The sequence below is a fragment of the Pongo pygmaeus genome, chromosome 19, assembly GCF_028885625.2.
Source record: "Pongo pygmaeus isolate AG05252 chromosome 19, NHGRI_mPonPyg2-v2.0_pri, whole genome shotgun sequence".
Taxonomy (NCBI): domain Eukaryota; kingdom Metazoa; phylum Chordata; class Mammalia; order Primates; family Hominidae; genus Pongo; species Pongo pygmaeus.
Genome location: NC_072392.2, coordinates 2,532,390 through 2,550,512, shown reverse-complemented (window position 1 = coordinate 2,550,512; position 18,123 = coordinate 2,532,390). Strand labels below are relative to the sequence as shown.

General features: G+C 51.9%; 1 protein-coding gene across 6 annotated transcripts in view; it reads left to right on the top strand.

Moving 5' to 3' along the window:
• The first annotated feature begins 1,036 nt into the window (after nucleotides 1-1,036).
• The window catches only part of CCDC92B (coiled-coil domain containing 92B), a 28,597-nt gene continuing 11,510 nt past the window's right edge, over nucleotides 1,037-18,123 (top strand). For 5 of the 6 annotated variants that reach the window (XR_008495176.2, XR_008495173.2, XR_008495177.2 and 2 more), the window contains exons 1-2: nucleotides 1,133-1,278; nucleotides 14,335-14,487. Coding sequence is in view for 1 of the 6 variants with exons in the window: in XM_054459056.2 (XP_054315031.2) it covers nucleotides 14,358-14,487 (130 nt within the window). In the remaining 5 variants the exon portion in view is untranslated. Of the gene's footprint in view, nucleotides 1,279-14,334; nucleotides 14,488-18,123 lie in introns of all 6 variants that reach the window. The other variant, XM_054459056.2, reaches the window with a different exon arrangement.

Here is an 18,123-nt window from a genome sequence, read left to right as displayed (position 1 = left end):
GGAAGATATTAGGGCAGCCCCTCTTTTGAGGCACACAGTGGGACTCCTGAAGCCTCCCACATTCGGTGAAAATGGATCAACAGCAATGTCTTGCACGTGTTCTGAACTTCGGAGTATTTTTGTTTATTTGTTTTTGACATAGAGTCTCACTCTGTCACCCAGGCTGGAGTGCGGTGGCACGATCTTGGCCACTGCAACCTCTGCCTCCCGGGTTCAAGCGATTCTCCTGCCTCAGCCTTCCGAGTAGCTGGGATTAGAGGCGCCCGCCACGCCCGGCTAATTTTTGTAGTTTTAGTAGAGATTGGGATTCACCATGTTGGCCAGGCTGGTCTCGAACTCCTGACTTCAGGTGATCCGCCCGCCTCGGCCTCCCAAAGTGCTGGCATTACAGGCGTGAGCCACTGCGCCGGGCCTGAACTTTGGAGTTTATAAAGAATCTTCCCTTGGCTCTTGGGACCCTCATAGAACTTAAAGTATAATAATAATAATAATAATAAAAGAATTTTAGAAATAGGGCATCTTATCAACTGCGGCCCAGAGAGGTGATGTGACTCACCCAAGGCCACACAGCTAGTGAGAGGTCTGAGGCGGGTTTGCTGCTGCCTAGACACGGGACGGATTCAAAGCCCACTGGTCAGATCGCGCTTCGCCCCAAGCCTCCCCTGCGCGGCTGCGGGCGCTGCCTCTCCTTCCTACGCCAGGGCGGGAGGGGCGGAGCGGATCGCGGCCTGGCGGCCTGGGCGCTGTCCGCGGTGCTGATCCTTCGCCGCGCCCCTGCGCGCCAAGGAACCGGAGGGTTCCCCAGGTCGCCCTTCCAGCTCCCAGCCAAAGCCAGCTCCGCGAGCGCAGCGGCCCGCCGGGGGCCTCAGGCCCGGTTCCCGAGGCTCTCGGGGCTCCCGGGGTTCCCCCTCCCCCGACCGCGCGCCGCCGGCCTCCCCTCCCCCCGCCCCGCCCACGGCCCCTCCCCGCCCGTCTCAGGTCCCTCCCCTCCCCCTTTATCTCTCCCGCCCCCCCGCACCCCTCCGGCTCGTTCGCCAGTTCCGGTCACGTTGCTGGGTGTTTACGCCTCGAGCCCGCCCCAGACCCCCCTTCGGCGCCCCCGAGCCCCCCGGAGCCCCGGCCCGACTGCCCCGCAGCCTCCCAGCAGCTGATGGCGCCGCAGCCGGGGCGGGCGCTGCAGATCCCCGGGTGCAGCTAGCGTGGGGGGAAGAGCGCCGCCCCCACCCAGCCCGGCCCGGACCCAGGGCCCCGCCGGCCGGTGACTCCCAGGTCCCGAAGGTGAGGAGGCCGGTCGGTGGGCGTGGGGGGTGTGGGCGCCGGAGCGGCCCCAGGGGCGAGCAGCGCGGCCAAGCTCCAGCACCCCCGGGAAGGCTGGCGCGGGGCTGGGCACCGCAGCGCGCGGCAGGCGGGCAGGACTCGCGGCGGGCTGCTGGCAGAAGTTGTCCTCCACCGCCCAGACCCGGGCCCTGCCTGGTACTGCCGGGCGTCCAGAGCGGCCCGAGGTCGAGCCCTGCCACCTCCCGCCACGCACACCTTTCTTTCTGCTGCCTTTGCCCTCCTCTCTGCTACCTTGCTTCCCCGTCCTCCTTAGTCTCCACATCCCCCCCCAACCCCTGCCTTCCCTGGGAGTCATATTGGAGGCATAATCAGGGCAGAACCTGAAGCCTGAAGGGGGTGGGGGGCTCCAGTTTCTCCATACACCCCATTCCCGTGTGACTGGATCCTCAGCTTTGCTGAGGTGGGGGGTCCTGAGCGCTTCAGTGCAGGGGGCAGCCAGAGTTGAGGGGTTCGGGGGGGGAGGGGCTCTGGAGTGGAGAGGACCACAAGGTCCCTGGGGAATGTGGCTCCACCACTGGCCAAGCGGCCCCACCTTGCAGACAGAGTCCTAGATATTTGTCAAAGGCTGAATCCTTGTTCCAAACTCCAGTCCCCAGGAAAGCCAAGGATTTGGGGTTGAGGGACCAGCATACTTATTTTTTAATATGTACATTTACTTGCCCTAGTGATTGCCAGTAAGACTCAATCCATTCTCCCTGTTTCAGCAACATTCATTGTGGGCCTGTTCCTTGCAAGAGATTCCCAGAGACAAAGCCTTGCCCTCAGGAAGCGTATGGCTTAGCACAGAAGCCAGGTGCATTCAGGCACGTGCACACACACACACACACGATGAAGACTCATGGCTTAGCACAGAAGCCAGGTGCGTGCAGGCACGCGTGCACACACACACACCCACAGAACAAAGAGTGATAATATGGCAGACTGTGGTGCTAGCTGCCACCCAGATTCCAACAAATTGCCTGGGGAACAGAGAGGCGGGAGAGAGTCGTTCCATCTTGGTGGGGGATCAGGGATGGCTTCATGGTAAAAGTCACATCAGAGCAAGGCCCTGAAGGATGGGTCAGTCTTCGAGAGGCAGAGATAGGGTGGATATAGTAAGTGAGGGGATGGCCTGGCTACTGGGCTACTGGAACAGTTTGTCATCAGAGCAGCAAGAGGTAAAATCCAAAAGAGGAGAAGATCAGCCTGCAGATGTGGACTGCTAAATGCAGGCTGATCTTCTCCTCTTTGGGATTCTCTTATGAGAGGCCATAAACACCAGGATGAGCACCCAGTGGGGTGCTTCTAGTTGCCAGGCACTGTAGTTGCATATACTGAGCAAACTACTTTACCTTTCTAAGCCTGTCTCCTCATCGATAAAGTGGATACATTAATAGAATCTTCAACGTGGGGTTGTTGCCAAGATAAATGAGTTAATATATGTAAAATGCTAAGAACAGTACCAATTACTTATTATTATAAGTATTATTACTTATGCATTGATGCCATGTCCAAGAAAGGCTTCTTGAGTTCCTGCTCTCCTACTGCCCCAGGCCTCTGAGTCAGGCCATGAACAGGAATAATGACTAAGAAACATAAAGCTCATATTGATTATTTCTTTTGAGACAGAGTGTTGCTCTTATTGCCCAGGCTGGAGTGCAGTGGTGCGATCTCAACTCACTGCAACCTCCACCTCCCAGGTTCAAACGACTCTCAAACTACTCAGCTTCCCGAGTAGCTGGTACTACAGGTGCGTGGCATCATGCCCTGCTAATTTTTGTATCTTTAGTAGAGACGGGGTTTTGCCATGTTGGCCAGGCTGGTCTCAAACTCCTGACCTCAGGTGATCCGCCCCGGTCGGCCTCCCAAAGTGCTGGGATTACAGGCGTGAACCACCGCACCTGGCCTGATTAATTTATTTATTCACTTATTGCTATGCCTGTCCTATCTAATATACCTGCCCTGACTATAAGAATAATAAAAATAAGTCTAACATTCTCCTTAAAACAAGAAAACATACATACTTAAATAACTTTAACAAAACGTGGCTATTGACTGTTAAGAACAGCACAAAGATATTTGTTGACTTGATAAATATTTTCAGTCCCAAACAGAAAAGAAACACTAGGAAAAGCTGAAACTGGGACAAGAGAATCCGCCAGTGAGTGAGGGGTGGCAGGCAATGCAAACCCCAGGCAAGCAGGTCACAAGAAGTGTGGGGTCTGGTTCCTCTCCCAGTGACCTCCTCTGCTTGAGGGAAAGAAAGAGGTGGCAGAGGCCAGGGGACCTTGAGCAGATGAAAAGGGTGTGGGGAAGGTGAGATTTAGATACCCAAGGGAATACTGGACTGTAAAAGAGGTTTTCAAACTGTTGGTTAGCAGGCCAGGTGCTGTGGCTCACATCTGTAGTCCCAGCACTTTGGGAGGCTGAGGCGGGTGGATCACCTGAGGTCAGGAGTTCAAGACCAGCCTGTCCAACATGGCGAAACCCCGTCTCTACTAAAAATACAAAAAATAGCTGGGTGTGTTGGGTGGGTGCCTGTAATTCCAGCTACTTGGGAGGCTGAGGCAGGAGAATTCCTTGAACCCGGGAGGCAGAGGTTGCAGTGAGCCAAGATCGAGCCACTGCACTCCAGCCTGGGCGACAGAGGAGACTCCGTCTCAAAAAAACAAACAAACAGCTGAAGCGGGGACAGAACTGCAGTTTCCCACTTGCCAAGTCAGTTGTAACTGGGTAGGGAAGTGGGTACCCAGAATCTCCAGAGACAAGCAGGAAGAGAGGTCATTTTCAGGGATCAGGAGCCCAGACCTCAGAGAGTCCAAATTGTGCCAGGGTCAGAAGGTTCCTGAACCTGACACTTTACCTGTGTTTGGGGACCTGAGCACAGAAGGCTTCTCCACCAACTTCCCCAAAGGGAAAAGTATTTGTAACTTTCAGACACATCAGAGACATGTTAAAAGTACTTGGAATTAATCCTGTAAATTGTGAACCTTGTGTTAGGGTCTTTTTAATATTCTTGGTAACAATTCTGTTAAATGAGCATTTTTTCATCAAGCTAGAAAATTAACAGGAAAGGCCGGGCACGGTGGCTCACACCTGTAATCCCAGCACTTTGGGAGTCCGAGGCAAATGGATCACTTGAGGTCAGGAGTTCGAGACCAGCCTGGCCAACATGGGAAAACCCCATCTCTACTAAAAATACAAAAATTAGCTAGGCATGGTGGTGGGCACCTGTAATCCCAGCTACTTGGGAGGCTGAGGCAGGAGAATCGCTTGAATCGAGGAGGCAAAGGTTGCAGTGAGCCGAGATTGTGCCATTGCACTCCAGTCTGGGCAACAAGAGCAAAACTCCATCTCCGGAAAAAAAAAAAAAAAGAAGAAGGAGAAGGAGAAGGGGAGAAGGACAAGGGGAAGAGAAAATTGACAGGAAAAAGAACTCGGAGAACCAGAAGAAGGAGGGAAGCAGAAACAATGCAGGCTCTGAGGTGCTCAGGACAGCGGACAGAGGAGTGTGACCCTCTCCCCCAAACGTGTTAACTCAGGAGGCTGGACGTCTAGTGCTGTGTCAGGGGGAAAGATGGAGCTGACAGCTCCAGCCCTTCAGCTACTGTTACTGGCCTGGGCCAAGTCCTCGGGCATGAGCTTCTGAAGCCCAGATGTTCCAGGACTGCATTTCTGATGGGAAAATCGGATGTTTTCCTGGCTTGGGCCTTCAACTCCCCAGCCAGACAGAGAGATTTTTGTTGTCACTAGTTCCCTTCCCCACTCTATCTCCCACCCTCCCCCAAACAAACTAAACAATAACGTCTAAGAAAGAATATTTGCCAAGATCGTTTGTGACCCAAATTTCCGCCTTGAGAAAAGCAGCCTGCCTAGTTGGAAGCAAATACTCAAGTCGTTCTGGGAAAGCACAGAAACAGCTGGTTGGCTCAGCCTCTCACGGTGGCCAGGGTCCAGTCTCCAGAGCTGTGTGGGAAGGGTTTTTACTCTTCAGAAACATTTGCATTTCAGTGGCTGGGAACAGACGTTTCTCTCTTTATCCTAAGCACAGGCCCACATACCTTCGTCCTCCAGTTGTGCGCACAGCAGACACACAGCAGCGAAGAGAATCGAGAAACACACACACGTACTCCTTCAGGCACACACGCAGGCTCAGGCACACATGCAGATACGCAAGCACACAAACCCTGACATAGACTCACAGTCGGCAGCTCACCTGTTTCTCCTGAGTTATGCACCAGTGTATTATTATGTTTTTATTTTATCTTTTTTTTTTTTTGAGACAGGGTCTCACTCTCTGTCACCCAAGCTGGAATGCAGTGGTGCAATCGTGGTTCACTGAAGCCTCAAACTCCTGGGCTCAAGCAATCCTCCCACCTCAGCCTCCACACTGGGACCACAGGCACACGCCACCACGCCCAGCTAATTTTTGTATCTTTAGTAGAGATGGGGTTTCAGGGTTTCACCATGTTTTCCAGGCTGGTCTCAAACTCCTGGGCACAAACGATCTGCCCACCTCTGCCTCCCAAAGTTCTGGGATTATACGCATGAGCCACTGAGCCTGGCTGGACCAGTATCTTGACCTGCCTACTTGACATCTATTTCTCCTTGTTTGAGGTCTTTTGGGCCTATCACCCCTAACACATGGCATCTTGATCTTACCTTGTGTCAATCTGCTTCTCCATCAGTCTACCCCATCCCCACAAATTCACTCACTCTAAAGATATATACTGAGTACTTCCTGTTTGCCACATACTGTGCTAGGTACTAAGGAACAGGAGGAACCAAAGCAATGTCCTTCATCTCAGTTGCTAACAATCTGGCAGGGGAAACAGACAATAAACAAAAACTAGGGGCTGGGAGCAGGAGCTCATGCCTGTAATCCCAGCACTTTTGAGATGCCAAAGCCGGAAGATTGCTTGAGACCAGGAGTTCGAGGTCAGCCTGGGCAACACATGGTGAGACTCTTGTCTCTACAAAAATAAAAACAAAAAATAAAAATTTAGGCCGGGTGCAGCGCAGTGGCTCACGCCTGTAATCCCAGCACTTTGGGAGGCTGAGGTGGGTGGATCACGAGGTCGGGAGTTTGAGACCAGCCTGGCCAACATGGTGAAACCCCGTCTCTGCTAAAAATACAAAAATTAGCTGGGCATGGTGGTACGCACCTACAATCCCAGCTACTCGGGAGGCTGAGGCAGGAGATTTGCTTGAACCCGGGAAGCGGAGGTTGCGGTGAGCCGAGATCGCACCACTGCACTCCAGCCTGGGCAACAGAGCCAGACTCCATCTCAAAAAAATAAAATAAATAAATAAATAAATAAATATAGAAATTTAATATATTCATGTGGTAATACATTCATGGAAGAAAAAACAATGCAGGTTAAGGGAATGGAGAGTAACAAAAGCTTCTATTTTAGGTTGGGTGATGAGAGCAAGTCCCTGAGGAGCTGACATTTGGAGAGTCCTGAATGAAGGAGGGGAATAGGCCTTGAGGAGATCTTGGTGAAGGGCATTCCTGGCAGAGGGGACAGCATGTACAATGTCCCCGAGGCAAGAGTGTGCTGGGCACATTCACGAAGCAGCAAGGTCGGAGTGGCTGGGGTGGAACCAGCAGGATAAGGACAGAGGGAGCCAGGGCAGATGGTGCAAGGGCTCATAAGAACTTTGGGTTTGTTTTAAATGTGATGGAAAGCCACACAGAGGGTTTTGAGTGGGGTTTGGGGAGACACGATCAGACTTATATTTGTTTTTGTTTTTATTTTGAGGCGGAGTCTCGCTCTATTGCCCAGGCTGGAGTGCAGTGGTGAGATCTCGGCTCACTGCAACCTCTGCCTCCCGGGTTCAAGAGATTCTCCTGCCTTAGCCTCCCAAGTAGCTGAGACTAACAGGCATGCACCACTATGCCCGGCTAATTTTTTGTATTTTTCTTAGAGACAGGGTTTCACTATGTTGGCCAGGCTGGTGGTCTCTAACTCCTGACCTTGGGTGATCCTCCCGCCTCGGCCTCCCAAAGTGCTGGGATGACAGGCGTGAGCCACCGTGCCTGACCCAACTTATATTTGTTAAAGGAATTCTGGCTCCTGCATAGAAAACAAGGGGCAAGAATGGAAGTGAGATGACAGTCAGGAGCCTACTGCAATGGTACGCCAGAAGGATGCTGCTGGCTTGGACTTGGGTGATGGCGATGGAGATAGTGAGAAGTGACTGGCTTTGGGATATGTTTTTTTGAAGGTAGAGCAAACAGGATTTGCAGATGGATTGACTGTGGAATATAAAGAAAGAGAGGAATCAAAGATGACTCCCAAGTTTTTGGCCTGAGCAACAGGATGAATGGGCAAATGGCAATGTGGTTTATCAAGATGGCGAACGGTGGTCAAAAGCTGGTTATGCAAGTTCAGTATTGGGACTTGAAAGTTTGAGGGATATCCTCACTGGATATCCAAATGGAGGTGTTAGGTCATCAGTCTAGCAGCCAGGGAAGAGTTATTTTGGGGGTCAATAGCATATAAATAGTACTTACAGCCATGGGATGGGATAAGAACACTCAGGGAGTGATTATAGATAAAGAAGAGGTTCATGGCGAAAGAGGAGGAAATGGGGAAAGATCTAGCAAATATGCCTTCATTGTTGAGTTGCTGAAGCTGGAAAACTGGAGATAGCTTAGCCACCTCCCTCCCTATCATCATGAATTAATCCAATCCATCTCCAAGTCCTGCCAGTCCTACCACTAAAATACACCTGGGACCGCTTTCCGCCTCCACCTCCATCATCTCATCCAGGCCACCATCACCTGGCACCTTGACCTCTGCTCTATTCTCCCAGCTGACCTCCCCACATCCACTCTGTTGGCTCTAGACCGCTCTCCCCACAGCCGCCAGAGTGATATTTTAAAAATGCAAAGGATAGCCTGGGCAACATAGTGAGATCCCATCTCTACAAAAGTGAAAAATTAGCCGGGCATGGGGGCACGAGCCTGTGGTCGCAGCTCCTTGGGAGGCTGAGGTAGAGTCTCAGCCTGAACCTGGGAGTTTGAGGCTGCAATGAGCCATCATTACACCACTGCTTTCCACCCTGGGTGACAGAGTGAGACCCCGTCTCAAAAAAAAAAAAATGCAAATCATATCATGTTCTTCCACTGCTTAAAATCCTTTAAGAACGTCCAAATTTACTTAATATTAAATGTGTTTTGTTTTTTTTTTTGAGATGGAGTCTCGCTCTGTCGCCCAAGCTGGAGTGCAGTGGCATGATCTCGGCTGACTGCAACCTCCGCCTCCCGGTTTCAAGAGATTCTCCTGGCCGGGCGCGGTGGCTTACGCCTGTGATCCCAGTACTTTGGGAGATTGAGGTGGGTGGATCACGAGGTCAAGAGATCGAGACCATCCTGGCTAACGCAGTGAAACCCCATCTCTACTAAAAATACAAAACATTAGCCGGGCGCGGTGGCGGGCACCTGTAGTCCCAGCTACTCGGCAGGCTGAGGCAGGAGAATGGCGCGAACCTGGGAGGCAGAGCTTGCAGTGAGCCGAGATCACGCCACTGCACTCCAGCCTGGGTGACAGAGCGAGATTCCGTCTCAAAAAAAAAAAAAAAAAAAGAGAGATTCTCCTGCCTCGGCCTCCTGAGTAGCTAGGACTACAGGTGGACGCCTCAACGCCTGGGTAGTTTTTGTATTTTTAGTAGAGACAGGGTTTTGCCATGTTGGCCAGGCTGGTCTCGAACTCCTGACCTCAGGTGATCTGCCCGCCTTGGCCTCCCAAAGTGCTGGGATTACAGCCGTGAGACCCCGCACCCAGCCCAAAAATTCTTTTTTTTTTTTTTTTTTTTGTTTGAGACGGAGTCTTGCTCTATGGCCCAGGCTGGAGTGCAATGGCACGATCTCGGCTCACTGCAACCTCCGCCTCCCGGGTTCAAGGGATTCTCCTGTCTCAGCCTCCTGAGTAGCTTGGGATTACAGGCGCCCGCCAACACGCCCGGCTAATTTTTGTATTTTTAGTAGAGATGGGGTTTCACCATGTTGGTCAGGCTGGTCTCGAACTCCTGACCTCGTGATCCACCCGCCTCGGCCTCCCACAGTGCTGGGATTACAGGTGTGAGCCATCGCGCCCGGCCCCCCAAAAATTCTTAACAAGGTTTGCAAGACGCCATGTGAGCCTACTCTTGCTAACCTTCCTTCCTGCCACCCTCCTTCAGTACCTTTCACTTCAGCCCTTACTAGCAGCGGCAATGTCTGTTTCTCAAACAGACCACGTGAAGCACTTAGCGGAAAGTTTGACACATAGTAAGCGCTCCGTAGCTCCGTAAATGTAAGCTAGCATTACGATCACTTAGCTCTTTCCTACCTCTGTGCCTTCACAGATGCTGTTCCCTGTTGGAGATGCTCTTCCCTTCATTCTTCTAAGTCCTACCCTTCCTTCAAGTCTGTATTAGTTTTTTATTGCTGTGTAACAAATTATCATAAACATAGAGGCTTAAAACAACATACATTTATTATCTTGCAATGTCTAAGCCCAGGAGTCTGGCTCTTTTTATTTATTTATTTATTTATTTTTTTTTTTTTTTGAGACAGGGTCTTTGTCTGTCACCAGGACTGAAGTGCAATGGCACAATCATGGCTCACCGCAGACTTGACCTCCTGGGCCCAAGCCATCTTCCCACCTCAGCCTCCCAGTAGCTGGGACTAGAGGCCCATGCTACCATGCCCGGCTAATTTTTGTATTTTTGTAAAGACGAGGTTTCATCATGTTGCCCAAAGTGGTGAGACTACAGGTGTGAGCCACTGCGTCTGGCCTTAGTCTACCATTTTTAAACTAGGTCCTCTGCTCAGGGTTCTTATTTTTTTGTTTTTTGTTTTGTTTGTTTGTTTTTTGAGATGGAGTCTCACTCAGTCGCCCAGGCTTGAGTGTAGTAGCACGATGTCGGCTCACTGCAACCTCCGCCTCCTGGGTTCAAGTGATTCTCCTGCTTCAGCCTCCTGAGTAGCTGGGATTACAGGCGCCTGTCACCACACCCAGCTAATTTTTTGTATTTTTGGTAGAGACGGGGTTTCACCATGTTAGCCAGGATGGTCTTGATCTCCCGACCTCGTGATCCGCTCGCCTTGGCCTCCCAAAATGCTGGGATTACATGTGTGAGCCACTGCGCCCAGCCTATTTATTTATTTTTGAGACAGAGTCTTGCTCTGTTGCCCAGGCTAGAGTGCAGTGGCTCGATCTCAGCTCGCTGCAACTTCTGCCCCCTGGGTTCAAGCGATTCTCCTGTGTCAACCTCCCAAGTAGCTGGGACTTCAGGTGCATGCCACCATGCCCGGCTAATTTTTGTATTTTTAGTAGAGACGGGGTTTCACCATATCGGTCAGCCTGGTCTCAAACTCCTGACTTCAGGTGATCCACCCGCCTCAGCCTCCCAAAGTGCTGGGATTACACGCATGAGCCACTGCGCCAGGCGTTACATTTCTTTTTTTTCTTTTTTTTTTTTTTTTTTGAGATGAGTCTCGCTCTGTCGCCCAGGCTGGAGTGCAGTGGCGAGATCTCCACTCACTGCAAGCTCCGCCTCCCGGGTTCAGCCATTCTCTCGCCTCAGCCTCTCCGAGTAGCTGGGACTACAGGCGCCCGCCACCATGCCCGGCTAATTTTTTATATTTTTAGTAGAGACGGGGTTTCACTGTGTTACCCATGATGGTCTCGATCTCCTGACCTCGTGATCTGCCCGCCTCGGCTTCCCAAAGTGCTGGGATTACAAGCGTGAGCCACCGCGCCCAGCCCAGGCCTTACATTTCTTACCTCATTTAATCCTTACAACTATCCTAGGATGGTAGGATTTGCAGCCCCATCTTACAGGGGGAAGGAAAATGGCTCAGAGAGGTTAATTTTCTTGCCAAAAGTCTCACAGCAGGTAATTGAAAGAGCCATAAGTCAGCTGGGTCCAGCAGCTCATGCCTGTAATCCCAGCACTTTGGGAGACCAAGTGGGAGGACTGCTTGAGGCCAGGAGGTGGACACCAGCCTGGGTGTAGAGAACCCTGTCTCTACAAAAAATTTTAAAAATTAGCCAGGCATGGTGGCGGTCAGTTGTAGACCTTAGTTACTTGGGAGGCTGAGGTGGAAGGATTGCTTGAGCCCAGGAGTTTGAGGCTGCAGTGAGCTACGATCGTCCCACTGCATTCCAGCCTGGGTGACAGATTCAAACCTAGGACTGTTCCCAGTGTAAATATTCGTGTAAATATTGGGAACCTTCTCTGGATTCGAAAGACTTGGTTGGAGAATTGGCTCTGCCACCCCTTACTGAGCGTGTGAAGTGGCACAAGAGCCTTTTTTTGTGAAGTGGGGTGGGGTGGTAATACCCGCTGTGGTTGGCAGAAGTAATATCATGTGTATAATGTTCCCTGAACATAGCAGATGGTCAGCACATGTAGCCAGCGATCCCCACAGGCCAAAGGGCCACCCCTTGCTGAAATGAAAGGCCTATTTGGATGGCCGGGCGCGGTGGCTCACACCTGTAATCCCAGCACTTTGGGAGGCCGAGGCGGGCGGATCACGAGGTCAGGAGATCAAGACCATCCTGGGTAACACGGTGAAACCCTGTCTCTACTAAAAATACAAAAAAAAATTAGCCGGGCGTGGTGGTGGGCGCCTGTAGTCCCAGCTACTCGGGAGGCTGAGGCAGGAGAATGGCGCGAACCCAGGAGGCGGAGCTTGCAGTGAGCCGAGATCACACCACTGCACTCCAACCTGGGTGACAGAGCGAGACTCCGTCTCAAAAAAAAAAGAAAAAGGCCTATTTGGTTGGATTAGGGGGGTCAGGGGAGTACCAGAGAAACGGGCCCAGAGAGAGGAGTGCCCTGAGGATGGGAGTTCTCAGGGGGACCTGCTCGATGTGACCCCACAAATGAAAATCTGGATTTTTCTGAGTCTTACATGGAAGCTAGTCTGGAAGGGACCAATTGGAGAACAGAATTACTCATCTTACTGGCCTGTCTCTCCCACTGCCCAGGACATTCCAGGGGCAGGTGAAGGCAGGTTCCTCAAAAGCTTAGGGAGTCCTTGGCTGAGAAAGCAGGAGTTCTAAGTCCTGGGCTCCAGTGTTTGCTGTCTGCCTCTGCTTGTCCAAGATGTTGATTATCACAGAACAGATTCATCGGGAAGGGGGCGGAGCCAGAAGCAGCAGAGCTGGAAAGCCAGGCCATCATTAGGATTCATGGATGTGTGCCTCTCATCCATCACTGCAACTCAAAGTTCCACCATGGGAGTCACTGCATAGGTCTCTTTTCCCCTCTCCTATTTCTCTTTTTTATTGTATTTATTTATATGTATGTATGTATTTATTTTATTATTATTATTTTTTTGAGACAGAGTCTCCCTCTGTTGCCCAGGCTGCAGTACAGTGGTGCAATGTTGGCTCATTGCAGCCTCCGCCTCCCGCGTAGCTGAGATTACAGGCACCTGCCCCACCACGCCCAGCTAATTTTTTGTATTTTTAGTAGAGACGGGGTTTCACCCTGTCGGCCAGGCTGGTCTCGAACTCCTGACCTGAAGTGATCTGCCAACCTTGGCCTCCAAAACTGCTGGGATTACAGGCGTGAACCACCGAGTCCGGCCTATTTATATATATTTTTAGAGATGAGATCTCAGTTTGTTACCCAGGCTGGTCTCAAACGCCTGGACTCAAGCAGTCTTCCCACGTCGGCCTCTCAAAGTGCTGGGATTACATGAGTGAGCTACCACGGCCGACCTATTTCTCTTTTAATTAATTAATTAATTAATTTAGAGACAGCGTCTCACCCTGTCGCCCAGGCTACAGTGCAGTGGCATGGTCTCAGCTCACTGCAACCTCCGCCTCCCGGGTTCAAGCCATTCTCCTGCCTCAGCCGCCCGAGTAGCTGGGATTACAAGCACGTGCCACCAAGCCCAGCTAATTTTTGTATTTTGAGTAGAGACGGGGTTTCACCATGTTGGAAAGGCTAGTCTTGAACTCCTGACCTTGTGATCTGCCCGCCTCGGGCTCCCAAAGTGCTGGGATTACTGGCGTGAGCCACCGCACCTGGCCCGCCTTTCTCTTTTACAAAGGGACTCCACCACCTGCCTTCAGCCCAGAGTCAGTGTTAGTGAAACATTCACCAGATCTTCCTCCACTGCCACTTGGAGGAGCCCGGAGCCCTGGACTGTGGTTAAGTTGAAGTGGAGTTGAACTAAGGGAGAATAATATTCAAAACAGCCATGTAGCCCTTGGGCTGAGATACTTGTGAGATGTCAGAACTGGAAGAGACTCTAGGGCTCACTCACTCCACATCTCCCTCATTTTACCCCTGAGAAAATTGAGAGCCCACAGAGGGAAAGGGCTCACCCAGGTCACACTGCTAGGGCAGGAGGAGCAGGCTAGAACCCAGGTTCTCTGTCTCTCTACTGACTTTGCCACTCCATTTGTTTTCCTGTTTGAGAATTAGAAGAGGCCAAAGTTATATGGGCCTGGGCGCAGTGGTTCACGCCTGTCATCCCAGCACTTTGGGAAGCCAAGGTGGGTGGATCTCCTGAGGTTAGGAGTTCAAGACCAGCCTGGCCAACATGGTGAAACCCCATCTCTACTAAAAATACAAAAATTAGCCAGGCATGGTGGCAGGCGCCTGTAATCCCAGCTACTTGGGAGGCTGGGGAAGGAGAATTGCTTGAACCCGGGAGGTGAAGTTTGCAGTGAGCCGAGATCGTGCCACTGCACTCTAGCCTGTACGACAGAGCAAGACTCCACCTCAAAAAAAAAAAAGGTACATGGGAACAGGAGAAGGAAGCCATTGCCCTCTCTGGGCCTCTGGTTCTCCATCTGTTAAATGGGAGTAATGATGCTTTCCTGCCAACTCCCCTGCTTCTTCATGAAGCCTGAATGAAGGAATAGTGTGGAGGTGACAGCAGTGGCAGACTCATCTTCCTGGTGGCATGGGACCCAGAGCGGAGGAGACGGTGAAACAGCTGAGGGTGGGGCAGTGCAGATGGGCTCAGAAGAGGTGGGTTCACCTTGTCGTCCTCCCTAGGTGGGGCCCAGGCCTGGGTTGCCATGGATACCGTGTCCCTGGAGCATCAGATCCAGAGCGTGCAACGCCACATCAGCTTCCTGAAAAAGGAGCAGATGGCCCTGCTGCGAGACCTGCACCTGGAGATCCTGAGGCTGCAGAAACGCTGCTCAGGTGAGGCCAGGAGAGGCGGCGGGATGGGTGGGGAGAGGTCGCTGTCATCATCACAACCACTGTCTCTGGGTTGTACCCACCAACAGCCCCCGTGAGCCTCACACTGCACCGATTCCGCTGCCTCTTTTTCTGAATAAGGAAACTGGGACTTGGGGAGGTGAGATGGACAGAGCAGTTGGAAAAGTTCTAGAAACACCTGAGAGTTTCCAGGCAAACAGCTCTGGTTAGGGCCAGGCGCAGTGGCTCACACCTGTAATCCCAGCACTCTGGGAGGCCGAGGCAGGCGGATCACGAGGTCAGGAGATCAAGACCATCCTGGACAACATGGTGAAACCCCATCTCTACTAAAATACAAAAAAATTAGCCTGGGCATGGTGGCGGGCGCTTGTAGTCCCAGCTACTTGGGAGAATGAGGCAGAGGAATTGCTTGAACCCAGGAGGCAGAAGTTGCAGTGAGCTGAGATCACACCACTGCACTCCAGCCTAGGTGACAGAGCAAGACTCTGTCTCAAAAAAAAAGCTCTAGTTAGGGAGTGGAGGACTCCTAGGATCCAAATCCCGGAGGTTCCCATCCTTTCTGAGTCACTGTTCACCAAGCAACTCCCAGCCCTCGGCCTAGCTAGGGAGACACACAGGCCAACTGGTGGTATTAAGGTAGAGCAGAAATCAAGCAGGACCTCATGGGCAGGAGCATGTCCAGCTTGAGGAGCAGGTGCTGAAGGAGGAGGCCCAGCATCCGAGGCTCCCCAGACGAGGGGGTGCTTCAACTCCCTGGAGGCTGCGTAACATGTGGACATGCCAAGATATCACAGGAGAAAGGGAGTGAAGAGAGCATTCCAGATGAAGGGAATAGCACAGCAAAGGCCGGAAGCTGGGAAGCCAAAAGCTCATGGAAGGTTCTGGTTGATGGATAAAGCGGCACTTAAAGGAGACAGATAAGAAATCCAGCTGGAGGCCAGGCACAGTGGCTCACACCTGTAATCCCAGCACTTTGGGAGGCCAAGGTGGGTGGATCAACTGAGGTCAGGAGTTCGAGACCAGCCTGGCCGACATGGCGAAACCCTGTCTCTACTAAAAATACAAAAATTAGCCCGGCGTGGTGATGCATGCCTGTAATCCCAGCTACTCAGGAGGCTGAGACAGGAGAATTGTTTGAACCCAGGAGGCGGAGGTTGCAGTGAGCCAAGATTGCACCACTGCACTCCAGCCTGGGCAACAGAGCAAGCCTCCATCTCAAAAAAAGAAAAAAAGAAAAAAGAAAAAAGAAATCCAGCTGGAGCCAAAGTGTGGAAGACCTTGACAAATACGATGACCGCCAAGGAGCCCTCCTGGGTAGTGGGGAGCCACAGAAGGTTTTTGAGCAGCTGAGTGCTGCCTGATCAGCATTATCCTGCATTAAGAAACTCAGTCTGGGCTGGGCGCGGTGGCTGATGCCTGTAATCCCAGCACTTTGGGAGGCTGAGGTGCGTGGATCACCTGAGGTCAGGAGTTCAAGACCAGCCTGGCCAACATGGCAAAACCCCGTTTCTACTAAAAATACAAAAAGTTAGCCAGGCATGGTGGTGCACGTCTGTTATCCCAGCTACTCGGAAGGCTGAGGCAGGAGAATCGCTTGAACCCAGGAGGCGGAGGTTGCAGTGAGTCAAGATTGCGCCACTGCATTCCAGCCTGGGCAACAGAGAAAGACTCCATCTGGAAAAAAAAAAAAAAAAAAAGGAAACTCAGTCCAGCAGTTGTATGGAAGCTGAACTGGTGGCAGAGGGAGGTAGGGAGACCAGCAGAGGTGATGAATGTTCCAGGGGAGGGATGAAGAGGGATAGAAAGGGGAAGACCCGTGGGAGGCAGGTTGAAGGAAAGGACTTGCCTGCTGACTGAATTTGTGAGCAGAGCAGAGGGAGGTGCCAAGGACGAAGTGAAATCTCAGGCCTGGCCTCTGCTCTTGGACCTGGGGCCTCAGCTGCCTGGGCCTCTCAGAGGCTTGGCTGTGGCCCAAGTGCTCACTGAGGCTGAGTCTCCACATGCAGGCTTTGGAGCCAGTGACTTATAGACCATCTCACCTGGGAGGGCCCGGCCTCTTCATTGTACCTACTTAGGTAAACAAAGGCCCAGAGAAAGAGTCACACAATATGTCAGTGGTGGAGGGAGGATTAGAACCCAGAGCTCCAGACTCATGGCCCTACGTGCCTCTGCAGCTTTCTGGACATTCTCTCCCCAAGATGCTCAGACTTTGACCTCCCTTCCAGCACCTGCTCTTGGGAGCTCCCCACTGCCCAGGGAAACTTTGAGTCCCAAAGGATCTGAGTGGCCCACCTGACTTACTGCACTGTGACATAAGAAGCCAGCAGATCTGCCGGGCACAGTGGCTCACACCTGTAATCCCAGCACTTTGGGAGGCTAAGGCGGGTGGATCACCTGAGATCAGGAGTTTGAGACCAGCTTGACCAGCATGGAGAAACCCTGTCTCTACTAAAAATACAAAATTAGCCAGGTGTGGTGGTGGGCGCCTGTAATCCCAGCTACTCGGGAGGCTGAGGCAGGAGAATCACTTGAACCGGGGAGGCAGAGGTTGCAGTGAGCCGAGATGGTGCCATTGTACTCCATCCTGGGCAACAAGAGTGAAACTCTGTCTCAAAAAAAAAAGAGAGAGAGGAGGAAACCCTAAGACACCATAGCAGCTCCTGTCATTTCTTTGTTTTGCCCTAATTCTGAGAACTTGTGGTTCCTTTTAGGACACAGGCCAGATCCCAAAATGTGGAGCAGGCAGTAACAGAGCGCCCTCACCCACGCCACCCTTCTCAGATGGGTATGGGCCTGAAACCTCTTGTTTTTTTTTTTTTTTACTATTTTTTATTTTTATTTATTTATTTATTTATTTATTTATTTATTTATTTGAGACGGAGTCTCGCTCTGTCACCCAGGCTGGAGTGCAATGGCGTGATCTTGGCTCACTGCAAGCTCCGCCTCCCGGGTTCACGCCATTCTTCTGCCTCAGCCTCCCAAGTAGCTGGGACTACAGGTGCCCGCCAACACGCCCGGCTAATTTTTTGTATTTTTAGTAGAGACGGGGTTTCACCATGTTAGCCAGGATGGTCTCGATCTCCTGACCTCGTGATCCGCCCACCTCGGCCTCTGAAAGTGCTGGGATTACAGGCGTGAGCCACCGCGCCCGGCCTTTTTTTTTATTTTTAAGACAGAGTCTTGCTCTGTTGCCCCGGCTGGAGTACAGTGGCACGACCTCAGCTCACTGAAACCTCTGCCTCCCAGGTTCAAGCAATTCTCCTGCCTCAGCCTCCCAAGTAGCTGGGATTACAGGTGCCCACTACCACACCTGGCTAATTTTTGTATTTTTAGTAGAGATGGGGTTTCACCACGTTGGCCAGGCTGGCTGGTCTCAAACTCCTGACCTCAGATGATCTGCCCACCTTAGCCTCCCAAAGTGCTTGGATTACAGGCATGAGCTACCACACCCCGCCACCTCTAGGTTATTGATTAAGGAGATAAAAATAACTGGGCTAGCCTAGAGCAGCCACTCTTGGGGCTGAAATGACTGAATAAGGCCTTTCCCCCAAGGAGGAGGTGATGAGAAGGGAGAAGAGAAGGGGAAGGAGATTAAAGAGGGACCCAGAGCTGGGAGGG